Raw genomic sequence first — 23,699 nt, 5'->3', positions numbered from 1 at the left:
AAATGTCACATTAATACAAAGAGGTTGGTTTTAAGTAGCATCTTAAAGGAGGTGGCGAGGATTAGGGAGGGAATTCAAGAGCTTAGGGCCCATGCAGCTGAAGGCACGGCCGCCAATGGCGGAGCAATGGAAATCTGGGATGCACAAGAGGCCAGAATTGGAGGTGCACAGACATCTTGGAGGTTGTCAAATTAAAAAAAAATCTCATAACACTCCTTGGGACGTTTCACTACGTTAAAGGCGCTATATAAATACAAGTTGTTGTTGTGGGGCTGGAGGAGGTTAGAGAGATAGGGAGGGGGTGAGGGCCATGGAGAAAGTTAAAAACAAGGATGAGAATTTTAAAGTTGAGGCGTTGCTGGACCAGGAGCCAATCCAAGGCCACATTAGCTCCCCGATCAGTCATGCGAAGTTTACGAGCATAACTTCATATTTCACATAAGCCTTCGCAGAGGGACAGCCAAACACAACACAACACTTGATCTCAATAATTCTATTTTTTCATTAAATGTCGGTAAATCCTCTGAGGGATTGGGATCAAGGGGACGGATTGTTGTGCTGGCCCATGGCGGAGCAATGCCAAACACAATATCCGTATCTTTCGGCAGGGAACAGCTGAACCGGCAGAGGGGAATCTGTGGCCCCCGCCCCAACTATCCAACCGATGAAATAGCAGCCGACATGGGTGGGAGAGACAGACAGCCGGGTTCCTGGGGAGAGAAGGGGGATTGAAGGATAAAGCGAGATGGAAAGCACGCGGTTGCCAAGAGATTGTGAAACAGTGCCGGTCAGAGGAGACGGTAATTATCCAGCTGCAACTGACCCTCAGACACTGCGTCGCAACTCCGCTCCTTGCCGTCAACTCGCTGAGGTACAATTGGCAATTGTGATAAACAGACCCTGTAACAGGAATGGTTGCCGTTACCCGAGTATCTACTGCCATCTAGTATTCGCCTCTGGAACACTCGCAGGGGATTGGACACACATTATTGGAAAAACCAAGCGTCCGAGAAATGCTTGGCTTCGGTTTCCTGATGGAGGACGCGCTCTCTCGCCAAAGGGTCACATCACAGTCCTGTGGGGACCATCAGCAACAAACAATTGCCATTTATATAGCACCAAAGCTCTTTGCAGGAGCGTTATCAAACAAAAAATTTCACAACGAGCCACAAAAGATGGTCGCCATATTATAAAAAGGATATTGAGGCACTGGAGAGGGTGCAGAGATTTACAAGGATGATACCAGAAATGCGAAGGTATACATATCAGGAAAGGATGAACAGGCTGGATCGTTTTTCACTTGAAAAAAGACAGGGGTGATAGAAGTCTTTAAAATTCTGAAAGGTTTTGATAGAGACAGAATGTTTTCACTTGTGGGGAAGAGCAAAACTAGAGTCCATCAATATAAGATAGTCACCCAGAAATCCAATGGGGAATTCAGGAGAAACTTCTTTACCCAGAGAGCGGTGAGAATGTGGAACTCACTGCCACAGGGAGTGGTTGAGGTGAATAGTATCGATGTATTTAAGGGGTGGCTAGATAAACATATGAGGGAGAAGAGAATAGAGTGTTATGCTGATATATTTAGATGAGGAAAGACAGGATCGAGTGGAGCATAAACGCCGGCATGGACTGGTTGGGCCGAATGGTCTGTTTCTGTGCTGTATATCCGATGTAAATAAGGACAGGTGACTAAAAGCTTGGTGTGACTCCCCAATCGGGCAGCTCAGTTCCACTCTGGTTTCAATCCGTGGTATTTCAAATGAAGAAAATATAGACACACAGATTGCGTAGATTTAATATATTTTATTTGAAAGACAGAATGCAAAATGACACTTTACAAAAAGTAACACTAGCTCACAGACAAGTCCTATTTAAATATTACTGTACACTTCACAATAACTGAATTCAAAAGTCAAAGGATGTCACAGGAAACAGATACACAACAGTAAATATTAATAAAATTAGTAGTATTTTTTTTTTAAAACAGACAAGCTACTATTACAAAAAAAAGGTTCAAGAGGTCAGAATAAATTAAAAGAATTTAAAAATAAATGGACATTGATAAAATTCAATGATGATAATGAGAGCAGAACAGGGAGAGAGCTTCATACTGAGCTCAACCCAGCTTTTGTGTAACAGCCCGAGGGACGGGTCGGTGCCGCCCTGCAGATTCCCATTCTCCAACCCAACCGTTGCAATCCTCCTCCCATCTCTCCTCAAGGTGCAGACTGTTACTGGGAGTACGTTCTAGTGTGTGGACTGCCCTGTCTGACCAGCTCACGTGTCAGCCTGGACTGTGGGTCGTGGCAGGCTATTGGCCCGTGGGTCGTGGCAGGCTATTGGCCCAAAGGGGAGCCAAGATGGCGCCAGTACTCCACACGTGCGGACTGAACAGCGATTGGGAGCGGGAACACGGACTGAGAACAGCTCGCTCGCTGCAGACCTGCTCTGGGAGGGCAGACGGGGCAGTACATTTACAATCGAGCCACCGAAGGGTTTGGTTTTCAGAGGGCGGGAATTCCACATTTTTGGGGGTGGGGGGGCGAAGAAAGCAATTTTAAGCTGACCCGCCTGTCTGGAAACTGACAGGATTGGGAGCAATGCTGGTGTGAGCCCCCCCCCCCACCTCGCCCGATACTACTCCAATATCGGGCAGGGTGTAAAACTGGCGCTCCACCCAATCCCGTGGGATTCCCACCCCGTGAGTCCCGTTACAATCACCTCCACTTTGTTTCTCAGGCCTGCAGGTTTTTACAGAATGAAGCAGCGCATGCTTGCAGTGGCTTGCTCTGGTGAGGACACACCAGCCTTCCCTCAGCTCCAGAGTGCTGTGAGGCAAGTCAGTTAGAAAGGACGGCCTCAAGGATTTATTAAAGTTATTGGTAAGGGCAATAGTTCAAAATCACTTTCTGTTATACAGGACAAAAATTCTTTTTATAAACAAAAAATGCAGATGATAAAATATTGGTATTAAAAACATTTATACATCTGGGCTGAATCCATCACCAAAATATTAGGCCATCATACAGTCCGTAACCCTGTCCTACATCCCAGATTTCCATTCCCAACATATTCTGCTTCTTACTCAGGATATCGCAGGCAGGTGGACACATGGTAAAAAATGTAGTTTCTTTTTTAAAAGAAAGGATAGTGCAAATGGTGACTAAATTCTTCAATGGGTGAAAAGGATAATAGTTTCAATGCAAGACCCTCCTCCGCTATCTGCCCGTTATCTCCTAGTTTCACTCGTGTTTCTGTAGGCTGAGGGAAGCTTTCAGTTCCTCACGCTTGTCCCAGGTTTATCCCCCCTCTCGATTCCTGTACGCACAGGTCAAGGTGAAAGCGGAACAGCCAGCACTCACAGACTCAGCCAGATTCAAAGTACCCATACCTCCCGGAAAAACACTGCCTGCACCCAGCCCAGAAAGTCTCATTCAACCCTTTTACCAAATCAGCGTTTGGTTACAATTGAACAAGAGGGCGAAGCGTTTCTGCCGGTGACCTGATCAGGGCTGCGAACAAAACTGGAAAAAGCTTCCATTTGCTAATTTGAATACAGGTGTTAGAAAATGGCTGAGCGTACTGTGCAAAACAATTCCTTGGCTCTATAAATCAGTGAAAGGAGAATCTTTGCCTGTGTACAAGAGAGGGAGCTGGGAGAGAGAGAAGAATTTCTGTTCAGGTTCTAGAATACAAGACTCTGCATCTGGGATCTAGAGTGGGAGCGAACTGCCTTTGTCGAGATTCAATAATGAAACCTTTGGGTTCCAGAGTACGAGAAAGAAATTAACTGTTGTATTGATTCAAGAATGAGATGATGGTTTGGGTTCTAGAGAAAGGGGCTACCCCTGTGTCTATGAGCCGGAACCACCTTTATTCAGTACGCGAAAGCACCCATGAGTTTGAGAACGAAAGGTTGTTGGCCAGTGGCACGAGGAATCGAGAGGTGAAACCTTGTCCGGATTCTCTCTGAACCAGAGCCTTGGAGGTGAAAGGCCAGTGGTTACACGTTGCACTGTCCATGCTGGTACTTCTGACAGTACAACCTGACCAAACAGATGTGTGGCATGCAGGGATAGCATAACTCCAAACAGTAAAGAAACTGCCCCACCCCCCTCACATTCTCAAGCCAAACAGTTAGCAACAGGAAACGCAGTTTCAGAAATAGTCACGGCAGAAAACACTTAGAAGCAAGTTCATAACAAGCTGACGTAAAACTCTTATCTTATAAAAAAGAAAAATAAATGCTTTTTTAAAGCATGAAAGGTCCATACAGAATTGTGTCCGTGCATTAGAAATATACAGTTCAATTTGGCTTCACTTTAGGCGCGAGTTCTGCTCTTGACACGAGCTGCACAAAGATCCCATCAGACACATGATACAAGATTGAGTCCATTCCTTATTCTGTATTCACACCTGATCAGAAGGGACGGCCTGATCAGAAGGGACGCGCTGCCCCTTCATGCCTGTGCATTTTGCAAACAGAATTCTCACATCACAAACACCAAACCATGATAACAACCCTCAGCATTCAAGGTCCGTGGGAACACCTCAATAAGCTCTTCTTACACAATTTCTAATCACAGTGCGCTTACTGGCATAGTCTCTCGCCGCTGGCGACCAAGAAACAATCGATCCTTTCCAAAAAAAAAACACCCAGACTGTAACTATCTGTCTATTAAGGCATTCAGGGGGTGTGTTAACCTGTGTTAATCCTTGCCACCGGGTAAAGGCCTAGCTCTGTCAAGCCCGTGTGGTGGCTGATGTGTAACGGTCACCACACGTTAAAAAAATTCACGCACAGGTATCTTCCAACCCTCAACTGGAGTTCAGGACTGGAACATCGGGTCCTTCATTGAAACATCTGTGAACTCTCGTGGAAGCAAGTCATCCTCGTTCGAGGGACCACCTATGATGATGATGATAACCTGTACAGTATAGCAATTTAAAAATATAGTCTTTTCATCATCTTGATATCAGTAACTCTTGATTATATATTATTTAAATTCCTCCCCACACAACTGAGGAACTGCCGTGCGAATTAAGAGTGATAAATTATATTTATATTTAACAGGGAGGGGTAAGTCGCCGATTGCACTGACCTCCGTCAGACCGAGGGGAGGGAGAGGGGGTCCGCGGTGGGGGGGAGGAGAGCTTTGTGCACCCCAAGGCCTTTCTCTGCTTCCTTAAAATTCTAACATTTCACAAAATGTTTGGAACCTGCAGAAATAGTTTCCCTGCATAATTGGTGCGTGTTTAGTTTTGGAGAACAAAATTGCAACTCTCTAAGGGTTAATGTTGAAAATTAACCCAGTGCCCAGTGACTGCCCTCTGGTCCCAGTGCCTACCCTCCCAGTCCCAGTGCCGAGTGATTTAAATGGAAATTACTGCAGTCGATACATTTCAATTAATGCCACCTTCTAATCAAAGGATCGGGTATTTTATTTTGGACGAACGCTCTCTCGAAGGTGCAAAGCGAGCGGGATTCCGGCTCCGCTGGTGTTGGCTGCCCTCCTACACTTTGCCTGTGTGGCCATTTGTGTCGGAGCCTGGGCAGGGCATTCGATCAAAAAGGACGTGGAACTGTCCAAATCCAACACAGGTCGTTTCCAGGCCGGGGGCAGTGACTGATATCTCCTCCCCACCGCCCCCCCCGCACCCACAGGCATTGTGGCAAAGGGCAGCCACACACCTGCTGCCCCAGCCGAGACCAGCTGGAGAGCCCAGCTCAGCCTCACACCCAGCAACAAGTGTGAAACAATGCCGAAGAAATTTATATCTTAACAGGGGGTTTTAATTTGTGGTTTAGACATGTTGCAGATTTAGACAAGTGTAAAAAGACTAACATTTTATAAAATGCAGATTTTCTGGTTTAGAAGTGAAAAGCTAAGATTTAAAATCTGTAAACAATTTGCATTGCATGTCACCTAAATAAGTCAATACGGTACAATCAGTCGCCCTGTGCTGGGGTGGTTATTTTCTGGCAATGGTCAGCTTAAATTGAAGAACATTTCAACCTTAACCCAGCTAAACAGACGCACAGTTAAAAAACACAACCAAAGCCGTGACTAGTGCTTTAATGATTAAAAAAGTCTAGCTCCAAATGTGCCATTCTGTGAATGCTCTTCTTCACTCTTTAGTGTCCAGGTATATCCCCCCCCCCCCCCCCTCCCCCACCCCCCCCGCTCACCCCCAAAGTAACATCGCGGCGGTTACATCCGGTCTGTCCTGAATGTGTCTTCTATGGTGGGGTCAGCCAGGACCAGGTCCGGATCACTGAGCATGCTCAGTCCGTCTAGGCTAAGTGGTTCGATTTTTAACTCATCGTCCAGTTGGAACTGGCCATCGGTGTCAAAGGTCATGTCTGGGACGCCGGCCAGGGCGTTGCTGATGTCCTTGGACAAGCTTGGCGGAGAGTCCCCTAGAGAGCAACAGGAGGAGAATGAAGGAACGGACTGGCCCAGGGATCCCATCCGGAATTTACAAACCGTTTTTCCCTAGTTTGTCGACTGCTTTTCACGGCGCCAGTTTTTGGTTCTCTGCTGATCCCACCGGCCTTCGAAAAGCACTGAACGCTCTCCAGTCCTCAACCCAAGGGACCAATCCTTTTACCGAGAGAACATAAGAATTAGGAGCAGGAGTTGGCCATTCGGCCCCTCGAGCCTGCTCCGTCATTCAATAAGATCATGGCTGATCTTCAACCTCAACTCCACTTTCCCGCCCGATACTCATATCCTTTCATTTCCTTAATGGTGTGTCAGCTAAGGTTGTGGGATCAAGTCCCATTCCAGGGACTTGAGCACATAAATCCAGGGTGACACTCCCAGTGCAGTGTTGCAGGATCCGCTGCACTGTCGGAGGTGTGGTCTTTCGGATGAGACGTTAAACTGAAAGTGGGAAGAATGTGAAACTTGCTTCCACAGGGAGTGGTTTGAGGCGATTAACATGGATGCATGTAAGGGGAAGCGAGAGAGAGAAAGGAATGGAAGGATCGGTTGACTATCTGATCAATAAGTCAGGGTTGTGTTACCAATTATAGGCAGTGTTTACAGCCTTACTAGGAATTAATACGCACGATTAAACCAACTTTCTCTTCCAAACCCCTTGGGTACTAAAAGTCAATGGGAAGAATATTCCAACACTTGGAATCTTCCAGTAAAATCCCAAGGAAACAAAATCATTCCTGGGAAATATTCCTGACCTCAATGAGGCCAGTACTGGTGATAGAGCGGGTTACAAATAACATCCAGAGCACAAACAGGCCATTCGGCCCAACAGGTCCGTGCCGGTGTTTATGCTCCTCACAGCCCCCACTCCCACTCCTCTTCATCTCATCCCATTAACATGTTCTGACAAAGGGTCATCGACCTGAAACGTTAACCGTCTCTCTCCCTTCACCTGCCGAGTGTTTCCAGCATTTTCTCTTTTTTATTTCAGATTTCCAGCATTCACAGTGTCCTGCTTTTGTATCTATCCACATAATCCTTCCATTCTTTCCTCCCTCACGTATTTATCCAGCTTCCCCAAGCCAATGTTTGGATTGGGCTGGGTTGAATCATAGAAATTTACAACACGGAAGGAGGCCAGTTCGGCCCAGCGTGTCCGCACCGGCCGACAAAGAGCTACCCAGCCTGCTCCCACTTTCCAGCTCTTGGTCCGTAGCCCTGCAGGTTATGGCAGTTCAGGTGCACATCCAGGTACTTTTTAAATGTGGTGAGGATTTCTGCCTCTGCCACCCTTTCAGGCAGTGAGTTCCAGACCCCCACCGCCCTCTGGGTGAAGAAATTGCCCATAAACCTCCTACCAATGACCTTCGGTCTGTGCGCCCTCTGCGAAGGGTAGCTCACCTGTTAGGATGATGTTGGGGATATTGCCGGTGCAGGTAGAGTACAACATGTTGGGTTTCAGCTGGGACTGGTCCTGGAGGCTCCCGTGACTCCCGGTCAGACCCACCATGGCGGCCTGAGAGTAGTGCAGGCTGGAGCCCGGGTTGTAGAAGTTGTTGCTGCTCATCGGCAAAGTGTTGACCGGACTTTCCAACATGTTGAACTGCTCCAGCTGTTGGGGGGGGGGCGGGGGGGGGAAAGGGTAAAGGGAGAAAGAACAGGCTTGAGAATTTCACCTCTGTTGCAGGTCAGGTTACTCACAATGCTCAATGTGTACAGCAGGAGTGTCCAAACTAAGGACTGTGGCAACCAATATTCTCTCATTTATTTCTGGCGCCATGCTGCCCCTTTAAACGGCTGCGTGGGCCATTTAAAGCGCAGGGCATACGCGGTTTCTGTATTGACAAGCCGGCAAGCTGGCTGCACGGATCCCTGGAGCGCTGCATGATCGCGCAACTTACAAGGAACATTGGTGGCAACCGAGACAACTCCGGTCTGCTTGGGCTCACTGTTCTTGCTCACTGGTTTGCCATTTGAATTTTGCGAGGCCTGGAGGTTTGGAAAGAACTATTCGCAGCACTTTCACCTCACTGACAGATAAATCCTTATTCAGAACACCAGGATCTGTCAGCTGTGGCTCAGTGGGCAGCACTCTCGCCTCTCAGTCAGAAGGTCATGGGTCCCAGTCCCACTCCAGAGACTTGAGCACATAATCCAGGCTGACACTCCCAGTGCAGTGCTGAACGAGCGCCGCACTGTCGGAGGGGCAGTACTGAGGGAGCGCCGCACTGTCGGAGGGGCAGTACTGAGGGAGTGCCGCACTGTCGGAGGGGCAGTACTGAGGGAGCGCCGCACTGTCGGAGGGGCAGTACTGAGGGAGTGCCGCACTGTCGGAGGGGCAGTACTGAGGGAGCGCCGCACTGTCGGAGGGGCAGTACTGAGGGAGCGCCGCACTGTCGGAGGGGCAGTACTGAGGGAGCGCCGTACTGTCGGAGGGGCAGTACTGAGAGAGCGCCGCACTGTCGGAGGGGCAGTACTGAGGGAGCGCCGCACTGTCGGAGGGACAGTACTGAGGGAGCGCCACACTGTCGGAGGGGCAGTACTGAGGGAGCGCCGCACTGTCGGAGGGGCAGTACTGAGGGAGCGCCGCACTGTCGGAGGGGCAGCACTGAACGAGTGCTGCACTGTCGGAGGGGCAGTGCTGAGGGAGCGTCGCACTCTCGGAGGGGCAGTACTGAGGGAGCGTCACACTGTCGGAGGGGCAGTACTGAGGGAGCGTCGCACTGTCGGAGGGGCAGTACTGAGGGAGCGCTGCACTGTCGGATGAGACGTTAAACCGAGGCCCCTTCTGCTCTCTCAGGTGGATGTATAAGATCCCATGGGCACTATTTCGAAGAAGAGATGGGGAGTTTTCCCTGGTGTCCTGGGCCCAATATTTATTCCTCAAACAACATCACTAAAAAAACAGATTATCTGGTCATTATCACATTACTGTCTGTGGGAGCTTGCTGTGTGCAAAGTGGTTGCCTTGATTTCTACATTACAACCGTGACTACACTCCTAAAAGCAATTCATTGGCTGTGAAGTGCTTTGGGACATCCTGAGATTGTGAAAGACGCTTTAGAAATGCAAATATTTCTTTCTTTTATCGGTAGCTCAAGGAATCAGCAGGTTAATGGGGACCGGGATTTAAAGTCTAGGCGCTTAGAATGAACGAAAGCTTAGACACTCCTGACAGACTAAGAAGCAAACATGGATCGGCGTATTTCTGTGCAACGGCATCAGAAATTTAAACTATGACGGAATATACGTTCAAATTGTGAAGATGGCAGTGGGGGTGGGAGGTACACAGTTTATATTTAAATACTTCACACAGAGACCACACAGGGAGACAGACTGCATCAGTGAGGTCAAGGGGGAATTTGCCAGAGAATGTGACGGGCGGGAGGGATAGAGGACCTGGTACATCTTGAACATTGGATCACACATGGAGTGCAGTGGCTTCTTCCACTCTTCCACTTTCCTCTGGTCCTTTTTGGGCGCTCGCTGGAGAAGGTACTTGTAGGTGAGCTCAACGCAGCTTAGAAGGTCACAAGGTTCATGGCTATGGGATAGGCGAGGGGGAGGTGGGTTGCCGAGGGCGGCAGGCGAGGGGGAGGTGGGTTGCCGAGGGCAGCAGGCGAGGGGGAGGTGGGTTGCCGAGGGAGGGAGGCGAGGGGGAGGTGAGTTGCCGAGGGCAGCAGGCGAGGGGGAGGTGGGTTGCCGAGGGAGGGAGGCGAGGGGAAGGTGGGTTGCCGAGGGAGGGAGGAGAGGGGGAGGTGGGTTGCCGAGGGAGGGAGGCGAGGGGGAGGTGGGTTGCCGAGGGAGGGCGGCGAGGGGGAGGTGGGTTGCCGAGGGCGGCAGGCGAGGGGGAGGTGGGTTGCCGAGGGAGGGAGGCGAGGGGGAGGTGGGTTGCCGAGGGAGGGAGGCGAGGGGGAGGTGGGTTGCCGAGGGAGGGAGGCGAGGGGGATTGCCGAGGGAGGGAGGCGAGGGGGAGGTGGGTTGCCGAGGGAGGGAGGCAAGGGGGAGGTGGGTTGCCGAGGGAGGGAGGCGAGGGGGAGGTGGGTTGCCGAGGGAGGGAGGCGAGGGGGAGGTGGGTTGCCGAGGGAAGGAGGCGAGGGGGAGGTGGGTTGCCGAGGGAGGGAGGCGAGGTGGGTTGCCGAGGGAGGGAGGCGACGGGGAGGTGGGTTGCCGAGGGAGGGAGGCGAGGGGGAGGTGGGTTGCCGAGGGAAGGAGGCGAAGGGGAGGTGGGTTGCCGAGGGAGGGAGGCGAGGGAATTGCCGAGGGAGGGAGGCGAGGGGGATTGCCGAGGGAGGGAGGCGAGGGGGATTGCCGAGGGAGGGAGGCGAGGGGGAGGTGGGTTGCCGAGGGAGGGAGGCGAGGGGGAGGTGGGTTGCCGAGGGAAGGAGGCGAGGGGGAGGTGGGTTGCCGAGGGAGGGAGGCGAGGTGGGTTGCCGAGGGAGGGAGGCGACGGGGAGGTGGGTTGCCGAGGGAGGGAGGCGAGGGGGAGGTGGGTTGCCGAGGGAAGGAGGCGAAGGGGAGGTGGGTTGCCGAGGGAGGGAGGCGAGGGAATTGCCGAGGGAGGGAGGCGAGGGGGATTGCCGAGGGAGGGAGGCGAGGGGGATTGCCGAGGGAGGGAGGCGAGGGGGAGGTGGGTTGCCGAGGGAGGGAGGCGAGGGGGAGGTGGGTTGCTGAGGGCGGCAGGTGATGGGGCCATATTCTAAGCAGCATTGCTGAATAAAGTTAGTGAAAATCTAACTGGTTTGCAGCAAACACTGCCCACTGACTGATGACAGTGACAGATGAAAAACAGCTAAATGCAAACACCACAAGACCTTGATTTTTGTTGGTGGGGGCAATGAATGAAGAATGACAGGAACATGTCACACTGTGATCACTACGATATACCAGGGTGTAAAATAATTAGCGTACCATAACCCGATCATATTCTGACATCGCTAGACTGCTGTGGATCTCCATAGGCCTGCTGATGGCAAACCTCCATACCTGCTGTGATAATGGCTTGGGCTGTCTGCCAACCAACTGCTGCTCAAAATATGGATCGTCGAAGATGTTATCCATTGTGTCATTCTGTCAAACAACAAAGAACAGTTCACGCAAAAAGCTTGAAATAATATTTGACCTAATCCACTCCTGTGTTAGCACAGGAAGTAAAATAACCTGGATTATATTATATAGTACCTGTACTACAATCTATCCAGGCTGACACTCCAGTGCAGTGCTAAGGGAGTGCTGCACTGTCAAGAGATGCCGTCTTTCGGATGAGACGTTAAACCGAGGCCTCATCAGCCCTCTCTGGTGGAAAAGATCCTATGGCACTATATCAAAAAGGAGCAGGGGAGTTCTCCCCAGTGTCCTGACCAGTTTTTATCCCTCAATCAACATCACTCAAACAGATGATCTGGTCATTATCATATTGCTGCGTGTGGGAGCTTGCTGTGCGGCCATTAGCTGCCGCATTTCTCACATTACAACAGTGACTACACTTCAAAAAGTACTTCATTGGCTGTGAAGTGCTTTGGATAGCTGGTGGACATGAAAGGCGCTTTATAAATGCAAGTCTTTCATTTGTTACAACAATTTGGTCTTTACCAGTATTGTCTGAACTGATTTTTTGCAAAAATGTATAATGTGTATGCAATGTTAAATCCAGCTGGTTATCTTAACACTGAGCTAGTAGAGATGGATCCAGGCTAGTTATTATTGTAATTTGGAATGTCAATTAGCAAACAAAAGAGAGATTGTACAACCCGTGAAATGAAATGGTTCCTTTAACCAAGTGGCTAGGTGTTGTCTTATTCCATTCACCCAACAGGGGGCTTAACTAAACAAGCAATTGTCTGCCCAAGAGACCTCTTATTTGGGTGAGCCAAATCCCCGACAGCACGGACTTAAACAACAACAACTTGTATTTATATAGCGCCTTTAGCTTAGTGAAACGCTTCACTACAGTATTCTCAGATAAAAAATTTGACATCGAGCCGCGCAAGTAGAAATTAGCGTAGGTGACCAAAGGTTTGGTCAAAGAGCTATGTTTTAAGGAGCGCCTTGAAGGACGAAAGAGAGGTGGAGAGTTGTAGAGATTTAGGCACGGCCACCAATGGTGGAGCGATTATAATCAGGGATGCTCAAGAGGGCAGAATTGGAGGAGTGCAGACATCTCGGGGACGGTTGTGGAGCAGATTACAGAGATAGTGAGGGGTGAGATCATGGAGGGATTTGAATTTGAGTAAGGATGAGAATTTTGAAATCGAGGTGTTGCTTAACCGGGAGCCAATGTAGGTCAGTGAGCACAGGGGTGATGGGTGAGCGGGACTCGGTGCGAGTTGGGACACGGGTCAGTGAACACAGGGGTGATGGGTGAGCAGGACTCGGGCAGCGAGCACAGGGGTGATGGGTGAGCGGGACTCGGTGCGAATTGGGACACGGGTCAGTGAGCACAGGGGTGATGGGTGAGCAGGACTCGGGCAGCGAGCACAGGGGTGATGGGTGAGCGGGACTCGGTGCGAGTTGGGACACGGGTCAGCGAGCACAGGGGGTGATGGGTGAGCAGGACTCGGTGCGAGTTAGGATACGGGCAGCGAGCACAGGGGTGATGGGTGAGTGGGACTCGGTGCGAGTTGGGACACGGGTCAGCGAGCACAGGGGGTGATGGGTGAGCGGGACTCGGTGCGAGTTAGGACACGGGTCAGCGAGCACAGGGTGTGATGGGTGAGCGGGACTCGGTGCGAGTTAGGACACGGGTCAGCGAGCACAGGGGGTGATGGATGAGCGGGACTCGGTGCGAGTTGGGACACGGGGCAGCTGAGTTTCGGATCACCTCTTGTTTCTGTTGGGTAGAATATGGGAGGCCAGCCAGGAGTGCATTGGAATGGTCAAGTCTAGAGGTAACAAAGGCATGGATGAGGATAAAGCAGGTAACTGAGAAGTTTCTGTCTCTTCACAGAATGAGCTACAAAATGGGCAGGCAGCAGAAAAAACTTGTTTACATTTTAAAACTGAATCAGCGAACTTTGGAACAGCTTAGCTCAAACCTCCGTCCAGGGTATCAGTAATGCTGCACCATTACTGTTTTCAAATCCCTCCGTGGCCTCGCCCCTCCCTATCTCGGTAAGCTTCTACATCCCCCTCCCCCGCAAGATATCTGCCTTCCTCCAATTCTGGCCTCTTGCACATCTCCAATATTCATCGCTCCACCATTGGTGGCCATGCCTCCAGCTGCTTGGCCCTAAGCTCTAGAATTCCTTCCCTAAACCTCTCCGCCTCGCTATCCTCCTTTAAGACGCTCCTTAACATGTAAAGAGAAAAAGGTTAGTAAAGACAAACGCAGTCAGAATCAGGGGAAGTCATAACGGGGAACAAAGAAATGGCGGACCAATTGAACAAGTACTTTGGTTCGGTATTCACTGAGGAGGACACAAACAACCTTCCGGATATAAAAGGGTTCGGAGGGTCTAGTAAGGAGGAGGAACTGAGGGAAATCCTTATTAGTCGGGAAATTGTGTTGGCGAAATTGATGGGATTGAAGGCCGATAAATCCCCAGGGCCTGATGGACTGCATCCCAGAGTACTTAAGGAGGTGGCCTTGGAAATAGTGGATGCATTGACAGTCATTTTCCAACATTCCATTGACTCTGGATCAGTTCCTATGGAGTGGAGGGTAGCCAATGTAACCCCACTTTTTAAAAAAGGAGGGAGAGAGAAAACAGGGAATTATAGACCGGTCAGCCTGACATCGGTAGTGTGTAAAATGATGGAATCAATTATTAAGGATGTCATAGCAGTGCATTTGGAAAGAGGTAATATGATAGGTCCAAGTCAGCATGGATTTGTGAAAGGGAAATCATGCTTGACAAATCTTCTGGAATTTTTTGAGGATGTTTCCAGTAGAGTGGACAAGGGAGAACCAGTTGATGTGGTATATTTGGACTTTCAGAAGGCTTTCGACAAGGTCCCACACAAGAGATTAATGTGCAAAGTTAAAGCACATGGGATTAAGGGTAGTGTGCTGACATGGATTGAGAACTGGTTGTCAGACAGGAAGCAAAGAGTAGGAGTAAATGGGGACTTTTCAGAATGGCAGGCAGTGACTAGTGGGGTACCGCAAGGTTCTGTGCTGGGGCCCCAGCTGTTTACACTGTACATTAATGATTTAGACGAGGGGATTAAATGTAGTATCTCCAAATTTGCGGATGACACTAAGTTGGGTGGCAGTGTGAGCTGCGAGGAGGATGCTATGAGGCTGCAGAGCGACTTGGATAGGTTAGGTGAGTGGGCAAATGCATGGCAGATGAAGTATAATGTGGATAAATGTGAGGTTATCCACTTTGGTGGTAAAAACAGAGAGACAGACTATTATCTGAATGGTGACAGATTAGGAAAAGAGGAGGTGCAGCGAGACCTGGGTGTCATGGTACATCAGTCATTGAAGGTTGGCATGCAGGTACAGCAGGCGGTTAAGAAAGCAAATGGCATGTTGGTCTTCATAGCGAGGGGATTTGAGTACAGGGGCAGGGAGGTGTTGCTACAGTTGTACAGGGCCGTGGTGAGGCCACACCTGGAGTATTGTGTACAGTTTTGGTCTCCTAACCTGAGGAAGGACATTCTTGCTATTGAGGGAGTGCAGCGAAAGTTCACCAGACTGATTCCCGGGATGGCGGGACTGACATATCAAGAAAGACTGGATCAACTGGGCTTGTATTCACTGGAGTTCAGAAGAATGAGAGGGGACCTCATAGAAACGTTTAAAATTCTGACGGGGTTAGACAGGTTAGATGCAGGAAGAATGTTCCCAATGTTGGGGAAGTCCAGAACCAGGGGACACAGTCTAAGGATAAGGGGGAAGCCATTTAGGACCGAGATGAGGAGGAATTTCTTCACCCAGAGAGTGGTGAACCTGCGGAATTCTCTACCACAGAAAGTTGTTGAGGCCAATTCACTAAATATATTCAAAAAGGAGTTAGATGAAGTCCTTACTACTAGGGGAATCAAGGGGTATGGTGAGAAAGCAGGAATGGGGTACTGAAGTTGCATGTTCAGCCATGAACTCATTGAATGGCGGTGCAGGCTAGAAGGGCCGAATGGCCTACTCCTGCACCTATTTTCTATGTTTCTATGTATCTCTCTGACCAAGCATTTACATCTCCGTATGTGGCTTGGTGTCAAGTTTTGTTTGATAACACTCCTTTAGAGCACCACGGGCCGTTTTACATTAAAGGTGCTATATAAATGCAAGTTATCATCCTTTTTTCTTAAAATGAGCTGTGTAGTAAATTCACGAAGCTCAGTATGAAAACTTTAAACTGCCCATTCATGTATTTTTGTAAAATAATGCAATGTGTTGGTTTGAAGCCATGACTCACCTCAATAGTGTGCTTATTGACCACGATGGAAAGGTGAGATTATCAAGCATTTTGCCTATCAATCTATTAAATCTAATTTGATTCTAAAATTTGAAGGAGACGATTTGATCATTTTGTTTGGGCATTTGAGCGGGCAGCAGGTCACCATAAGTGGAGCAAAGGTCATCTTATGACATCAATTAGTGGTAAAACACTGCCTCTATCCAGTGGACGACATGAACTCTGATGTAAAGCTGTGCTGTGCACTTTTCTTGATGTGTTTTAATGCCTGAAGCTGTCAAGCTAAAATTAATGAGATTATGGTAAAATCACACACGTAGATAATTGGTTATTGAGCGAGAAGATCTGATGTAAAATGAAACCCCACAATATAACGGAGACCTCACTGAAGTGTATGATATAGTAAGCGGAATACAAAAGGTTAATCCGTTTTAAGTTAAGCTACGACTGCAGGATAAGAGAACGTAGGTACGAATTAGCAAAAGGCAAGTTCAGGACTGTCATCAGGACAGTAAGGGTAGGGGAGTGAGGCTTCAACTCTGAAGCCATTCAGGAGGTGATGTAGACACTGCGATGGGAGGACTGGAGGTTGCTTATGAAAGGGCGAGATAAATGGCTTCATTCGTCTGCACTTAATCTTTGCGTGATGAAATGTTAGGAATACTTTGTTGGCCATCTTGTGTTACAGACAAGACAGGACGCTCGCTGCATATAATAACGGAGTACTTACGCAGGGAGAGTGCAGCTCCAATGGCGATGGCTGAGAGAGGTGATGCAGTGGTGAGAGTGGCGATTGTCCCTGTGGCTGCTGGGATTGTTGCATCAGCTGCTGGGACTGCTGGACCTTGTGCTGGGATTGGTGCAGGGGCTGCTGGAGTTGTTGGTAGAGCGGATAAGGCGGCAGGTGTTCCATTGTCATATTGCTCGTGTCCAAGGGAATTCCCTGAGAACCAAAAGGCAGATTTAGACTCAATGTCAGGGATGGAAAGGGCTGGCTTCTCCCCCACAACCCGGACAGCATTAGCCCCGAACACACACTCGTCATGTCCTTCTGATTTCTGCTTTTGCACATTTCTCAAACTGGCAGCACTTTTAAACGAGCATCGCCTCGCCTCTCTGCACCTTCTTCAGCTGCCTGGCCCACAATCGGGACAAGGCTGGGCTGGGGCACGTGGCTGGCTCAGGGACCGATTTCTTGCCTCTCAGAAACATGCTGCAACCTCGAAGCAGTGCTTCCCTGCTCAATGCTTAATGGACAAAGGCTCAAAACTGCTTAAATTGGAACAACAAACAAGGCAGCATGCGGACTTTGAAAGGTTTAAGTACGATGCAAACTGCTTTTCTCCAGAAAGCATTGACTGCTGGATTGCAGCGGAGTCGGCTGCACTCAGAACCTTTGTGCAACTGCCCATTTTTGTTCTGTGAGCTTAGACTGTGAGTGTCAGCAGACTATTGGACCAAGCCCCATCGTGTCCTGTGACACACTGCACCCAAGGCTGCCTGACCGTGATCAGGAGCAGGAAGCCTGGCTGAGGCCAAGGACAGAGTTCTGGGATTACCTGACGCACCCTGGCTGGTCTGTATGGCTTTAGCATTACACCAGAGCTGTGCTGTTATTACTAATGTGCAGCTCCAACAACACTCAAGAAGCTCGACACCATCCAGGACAAAGCAGCCCACTGGATTGGCACCGCATCCACCCACCTTAAACATTCACTCCCTCCGCCTAGCCAAGGCTTCTTCGACAGCACTTCCCAAACCCGCGACCTCTACCACCTAGAAGGACAAGAGCAGCAGGCGCATGGGAACACCACCACCTCCAAGTTCCCCTCCGAGTCACACACCATCCTGACTTGGAAATATATCGGCCATTCCTTCATAGTCGCTGAGTCAAAATCCTGGAACTCCCTCCCTAACAGCACTGTGGGAGCACCTTCACCACACGGACTGCAGCGGTTCAAGAAGGCGGCTCACCACCACCTTCTCAAGGGGCAATTAGGGATGGGCAATAAATGCCAGTCTTTCCAGCGATGCTCACATCCCAGGAACAAATATAAAAAAAACCCTCCTGTTATCAGAAAGTAATTGCATCCCGTTACACCGGAGACACGTTTAAGAGGTCACACTTACTTGTGCAATTGAAGACAGGGTCGGTGACATTGTTGGCGAGAACTGTTTGTTCAGAGACCTGCGAGACTCCATCCCCGGCGAGAGGGTCAGCGGGCTGACCGGTGTCTGCCGTCGCCGCGGCGAGCTGTTCAAGGCGGTTGGGATGGACGGGTTGCTTAGCGACGAGCGGAGCGAGGAGTGGATGGAGGGGTTGCTGAGGGAGTGGTTGTTTAGAGGGGACTGCAGCAACGAGTTGCTGAGGGAAGCCTGGATCGACGGGTTGCTCAGAGAGCTGTGCAAAGAGGTGGACAGACCTAGAATAGGGGGAAAAAAAATCAAAAACTGAATAATAAGCTCAAGATCTGGAACGCATTGTCTGAAAGGGCGGTGGATGCAATAATTTTCAAAAGGGAATTCAAAAGGAAACATTTGCAGGGCTATGGAGAAAGATCAGGGGGAGTGGAACTAATGGGATCGCTCTTTCAAAGAGCCGACACAGGCACGATGGGCCAAATGGCCTCCTTCTGTGGTGTGATTTGAAGAGTTTTAACAAATATGGCTGCACAAGAACTCCTCTACATTAATTCCACTCACTAACTGTTGGTAGACATGCTCTCAGTCTAGAATGTAACCACACAGTGCACCAAGGCTCCAGGTTCAACACACAGTCTGCTGAATTAACTGGCAGTAGAGGTATGATAATCACCCTCAGTGTCCCTGGGCTCCCAGTGGGAGGGTAATGGGGAGTCTGCCTGGGTTACCAATCGCTATCCAGTGATCCCGTGCCGGACAACATAAGAACATAAGAAATAGGAGCAGGTGTAGGCCATTCAGCCCCTCGACCCTGCTCCGCCATTCAATAAGATCATGGCTGATTTGATTTTGGCCTCAGCTCCACTTCCCTGCCTGCTCCCCATAACCCTCGACTCCCTTATCATTCAAAAATATGTCTATCTCCACTTTAAATATATTCAATAACCCAGCCTCCACAGCTCTCTGGGGCAGAGAATTCCAAAGATTCTCGACTCAGTAGAAATTCCTCCTCATCTCCGTTTTAAATGGACAAGGCCGGTGTGTGTGGCCATCAGACAGGTGCTAGTTGTGTGGTGAATCACCTCAGGCACTGAGGGTTTAACTGTGGAGATACTCAGTCTTCCCTTCCCCCAGCACACCTTCAGGCTTTGAAAAGCCAAGCTTGGTCCCACCTAAGTGTTGGTCCCCGATGGACCACGTCTTGGCTCTTGCTCTTTTGGAGGTGTCTTGGATTATGGGCCTTGACCGAGGCTTCCCCAATAAATGAAAAACTAGATAGGCTGGCTGGTTAAAGCAGCGCCGATCAAACCTCTCACCTTGAGAGTTGCTGATGCCCAGGTGTGTCATGGTGGCGGCCAGGTTGCCGGTACTGTTGCCTCCGCTGATGTTGGGGAAGGCACCGTCCTCGGGGTCCAGGGGGGTCGGCAGAGGTGATGGGAAGTGGAGGTTCGTGAGGTCGGGCAGAGAGCCTCCTGTGTTCAGTGACCCTTGAAAATGTGACAACCCAACATTCTGGTCCGGGGATGGATAGATACTGGGAGGACGGAAGCACAACAACAAATTCTCGTCGCATTTGAAAACCCTCGACATGTGAACTACTTTTTCAATGAAGTGCCGACAAAACAACAGACAACAGCAGCAGCTATTACACGCACAGCAAGATCCCGCAACATCAGTGAGATGAATGAGCAGTTAACTTGTTTTTCGTTGAGGCAGAACGGTTGGCCAGGGCACCAGGGGAACTCACTGTTCTTCTCTGAGCACGGGAATCTTTAGCATCCACCGAAACCATCATGGTTTAACATCTGATCTGAAGGATGGAACCCCTCAGCACTACCCCTCCGCCAATGCAGCATGCCTTCAGCACTGCCCCTCCGACAGTGCAGCGCTCCCTCAGCACTACCCCTCCGACAGTGCAGCGCTCCCTCAGCACTGCCCCTCCGACAGTGCGGCGCTCCCTCAGTACTGCCCCTCCGACAGTGCGGCGCTCCCTCAGTACTGCCCCTCCGACAGTGCAGCGCTCCCTCAGTACTGCCCCTCCGACAGTGCGGCGCTCCCTCAGTACTGCCCCTCCGACAGTGTGGCACTCCCTCAGTACCGCCCCTCCGACAGTGTGGCTCTCCCTCAGTACCGCCCCTCCGACAGTGCGGCACTCCCTCAGTACCGCCCCTCCGACAGTGCGGCACTCCCTCAGCACTGCCCCTCCGACAGTGCGGCACTCCCTCAGTACCGCCCCTCCGACAGTGCGGCACTCCCTCAGTACCGCCCCTCCGACAGTGCGGCACTCCCTCAGTACCGCCCCTCCGACAGTGCGGCACTCCCTCAGTACCGCCCCTCCGACAGTGCGGCACTCCCTCAGTACCGCCCCTCCACCAATGCTGCACGCTGTTAGTACTGCACTGTGGTGTTGGCCTAGATTATATGTTCAAGCCCTGGAATGGGGCCTGAACCCACAATCCGCTGAAACGAAGGTGACAATGTTACCGATGAGCGAAGCTACCTCTAACAACAATGCATCCAAAACAGACACCTATTATGGCAAACCTCACTGCAGGAATAAATGTCACACAAATACAAATTGTTTTAAAGGAAATGAAATGGTGTTACCGGTTGTTACAGACAGACTCTCTCACTGGACTCAGTGAGAGGCTAATCATTCCACACCAAGATGTGACGGGTTCAGCATCATGTCTCTGCACACGAGATGTCATTCCGCTGTGAGCTTTCCCAAATTGAATTTAGGGAACGGGAGTGAGACCAGCTCCTAGCAGCCTGGAGTTCACCAGCAGCATAACAACATGCTCCAATGTTACCGGTTCAAAGGAAAGTCCAAGAAATCCTCCAAGATCTGTCTGTCCACCCGGCTCATTAACAAATTTATCTCGAGGCCAGTGAGGGAACGTCTGCATCTACAGCAAGTGTCAGCCGTGGCTCAGTGGGCAGCACACTCGCTGAGTTAGAAGGTCGTGGGTTCAAGTCCCACTCCAGGGACTCGAGCACATAAATCTAGGCTGACAATCTAATGCAGTGCTGAGGGAGTGTTGCACTGTCGGAGGTGCCGTCTTTTGGATGAGACGTTAAACCGAGGCCCCGTCTGCCCTCTCAGGTGGACATAAAAGATCCCACGGCATTATTTTGATGAACAGCAGGGGCGTTATCCCCGGTGTCCTGGTCAATATTTATCCCTCAATCAACAGAACAAAAACAAATTGTCTGGTCATTATCACATTACTGTTTGTGGGAGCTTGCTGTGGGCAAATTGGCTGTTGTGTTTCCCACATTACAACAGTGACTGCACTGCAAAAGTACTTCATTGGCTGTAAAGAGCTTTAGGACGTCCGGTAGTCATGAAATGCGCTATATAAATCTAAGTCTTTCTTCCTTTCTATCCTGGGTGAGGGAACAAGGCAGAGCTGATGGTGTAACTTGGGTCTGCTTGTTCCCCCTTGCTCTTGGCAGGTAGAACCCCAGCCTAAGCTTATCTTGAATCGTGGCACTGATTCTACAGCCTTTCAAACAATAGCTGTCCCTCTCTCGTTAGCTTATGGTGTGTTGGAACACAGATCACATTGCACCAGACAGGTGGGGTGTGGATAGATACTGGCTGAGGAAAAAACATGGTCAAAATTTCATACCAACACCTCATCGATGCAGCATCTCATCGCACCTTAAAGCACGGCACATGTGCATTATTTTTGCAGTGAAGTGACTATTATGGAGGCAAACGCAGTGACCATTTTGCACACAGCAAGATCCCACACACACACTCATCAACAGAGTGACCAGTTGAGGACATGTCGCGAGCCAATCCCAAGGGAACAAATAAAAAATCCACTCACCTGATGCCAGGGACCTCACAGGACTTGGGACGAGACGACAAGGATTGAACCTGAGGAACAGAGCAAGCAAAGAGATAATTCCGCATCACCCTCCATGCCCGAGGTCGGCGAGAGGGACTTTGGCAGCTCAACATTTAGCCGCGACGGAGAACCACTCCACACCTGCGTGTAAAAGGCGTGAGGAAAGAAGCAACCCACTCTCTCTCCGGCTCATCTTGACTTCAGCTATTCAACCAGGAAAGCAGCATGCACTTTAGGCCCTTGACTTGCATAAAGTCTCGCTTAGAGCCTCTTTCTTAGTGCGCTTTACCTCAGGGGAAATAATGCTGGAGAGCGCTCAGGTCAGGGTCAGCGACAAGACAGGGGAAGCAGCACAGACGCACACGGGCACACACACACAGGCACATGGACACACGGGCACACACACACAGGCACATGGACACACGGGCACACACACACAGGCACATGGACACACGGGCACACACACACAGGCACATGGACACACGGGCACACACACACAGGCACATGGACACACGGGCACACACACACAGGCACATGGACACACGGGCACACACACACAGGCACATGGACACACGGGCACACACACACAGGCACATGGACACACGGGCACACACACACAGGCACATGGACACACGGGCACACACACACAGGCACATGGACACACGGGCACACACACACAGGCACATGGACACACGGGCACACACACACAGGCACATGGACACACGGGCACACACACACAGGCACACTCATCATCATCATCATCATCATAGGCAGTCCCTCGGAATCGAGGGAGACTTGCTTCCACTCCTGAAGTGAGTTCTTTGGTAGCTGAACAGTCCAATACGAGAGCCACAGTCTCTGTCACAGGTGGGACAGAGAGTCATTGAGTGAAGGGGTGGGTGGGACTGGTTTGCCGCACGCTCCTTCCGCTGCCTGCGTTTGATTTCTGCATGCTCTCGGCGACGAGACTCGAGGTGCTCAGCGCTCTCCCGGATGCACTTTCTCCACTTAGGGCGGTCTTGGGCCAGGGACTCCCAGGTGTCAGTGGGGATGTTGCACTTTATCAGGGAGGCTTTGAGGGTGTCTTGTAGCGTTTCTGCTGCCCACCTTTGGCTCGTTTGCCGTGAAGGAGCTCCAAGTAGAGCACTTGCTTTGGAAGTCTCGTGTCTGGCATGCGAACTATGTGGCCTGCCCAGCGGAGCTGATTGAGTGTGGTCAGTGCTTCAATGCTGGGGATGTTGGCCTGGTCGAGGACACTGATGTTGGTGCGTCTGTCTTCTCAGGGGATTTTGCGGAGACATCGTTGGTGATTTTTCTCCAGCGACTTGAGGTGTCTACTGTACATGGTTCATGTCTCTGAGCCATACAGGAGGGCAGGTATTACTACAGCCCTGTAGACCATGAGCTTGGTGGAAGTTTTGAGGGCCTGGTCTTCAAACATTCTTTTCCTCAGGTGGCCGAAGGCTGCACTGGAGGCGGTGTTGGATCTCGTCGTCGGCGCTTGCTCTTATTGATAGGAGGCTCCCGAGGTATGGGAAGTGGTCCACGGTGTCCAGGGCCGCGCCGTGGATCTTGATGACTGGGGGGAGTGCTGTGCGGTGAGGACAGGCTGGTGGAGGACCTTTGTCTTATGGATGTTTAGTGTAAGGCGCAAGCTTTCGTACGCCTCAGTAAATACATTGACTATGTCCTGGAGTTCTCCTCCTCCTCCTCCAACATGTGGTGAGTTCCATGGCTGTGACCCCCCTGCCCTCCCACTCTGAACCCCGGTGGGCCACTGACCCTCCCAATGCCTGCCCCCAACCAGGCCTCGGACCACCTACCACCAGGGGCGCTACCCAGTGCCGAGCCTGCGGCCAACATCTCGCCGAAGGCAACTAGGCCCA

At 50.6% G+C, this 23,699-nt stretch overlaps 1 protein-coding gene across 3 annotated transcripts in view; it reads right to left on the bottom strand.

Moving 5' to 3' along the window:
• Window positions 1-1,821: 1,821 nt before the first annotated feature.
• crtc3 (CREB regulated transcription coactivator 3) overlaps window positions 1,822-23,699 on the bottom strand; it is an 89,788-nt gene continuing 67,910 nt past the window's right edge. For 2 of the 3 annotated variants that reach the window (XM_070864906.1, XM_070864907.1), the window contains 8 exons: window positions 21,793-21,842; window positions 19,270-19,487; window positions 17,942-18,234; window positions 16,542-16,754; window positions 11,361-11,519; window positions 7,851-8,061; window positions 6,194-6,424; window positions 1,822-4,931 (listed from right to left, as the gene is read on the bottom strand). In XM_070864906.1, coding sequence (XP_070721007.1) covers window positions 6,216-6,424; window positions 7,851-8,061; window positions 11,361-11,519; window positions 16,542-16,754; window positions 17,942-18,234; window positions 19,270-19,487; window positions 21,793-21,842 — 1,353 coding nt within the window. In that variant the 3' untranslated portion in view covers window positions 1,822-4,931; window positions 6,194-6,215. The remainder of the gene's footprint in view (window positions 4,932-6,193; window positions 6,425-7,850; window positions 8,062-11,360; window positions 11,520-16,541; window positions 16,755-17,941; window positions 18,235-19,269; window positions 19,488-21,792; window positions 21,843-23,699) is intronic. The other variant, XM_070864908.1, reaches the window with a different exon arrangement.

The sequence above is a fragment of the Pristiophorus japonicus genome, chromosome 21 (genome assembly GCF_044704955.1).
Source record: "Pristiophorus japonicus isolate sPriJap1 chromosome 21, sPriJap1.hap1, whole genome shotgun sequence".
Classification (NCBI taxonomy): domain Eukaryota; kingdom Metazoa; phylum Chordata; class Chondrichthyes; family Pristiophoridae; genus Pristiophorus; species Pristiophorus japonicus.
This window is presented reverse-complemented; position numbering and strand designations above follow the sequence as displayed.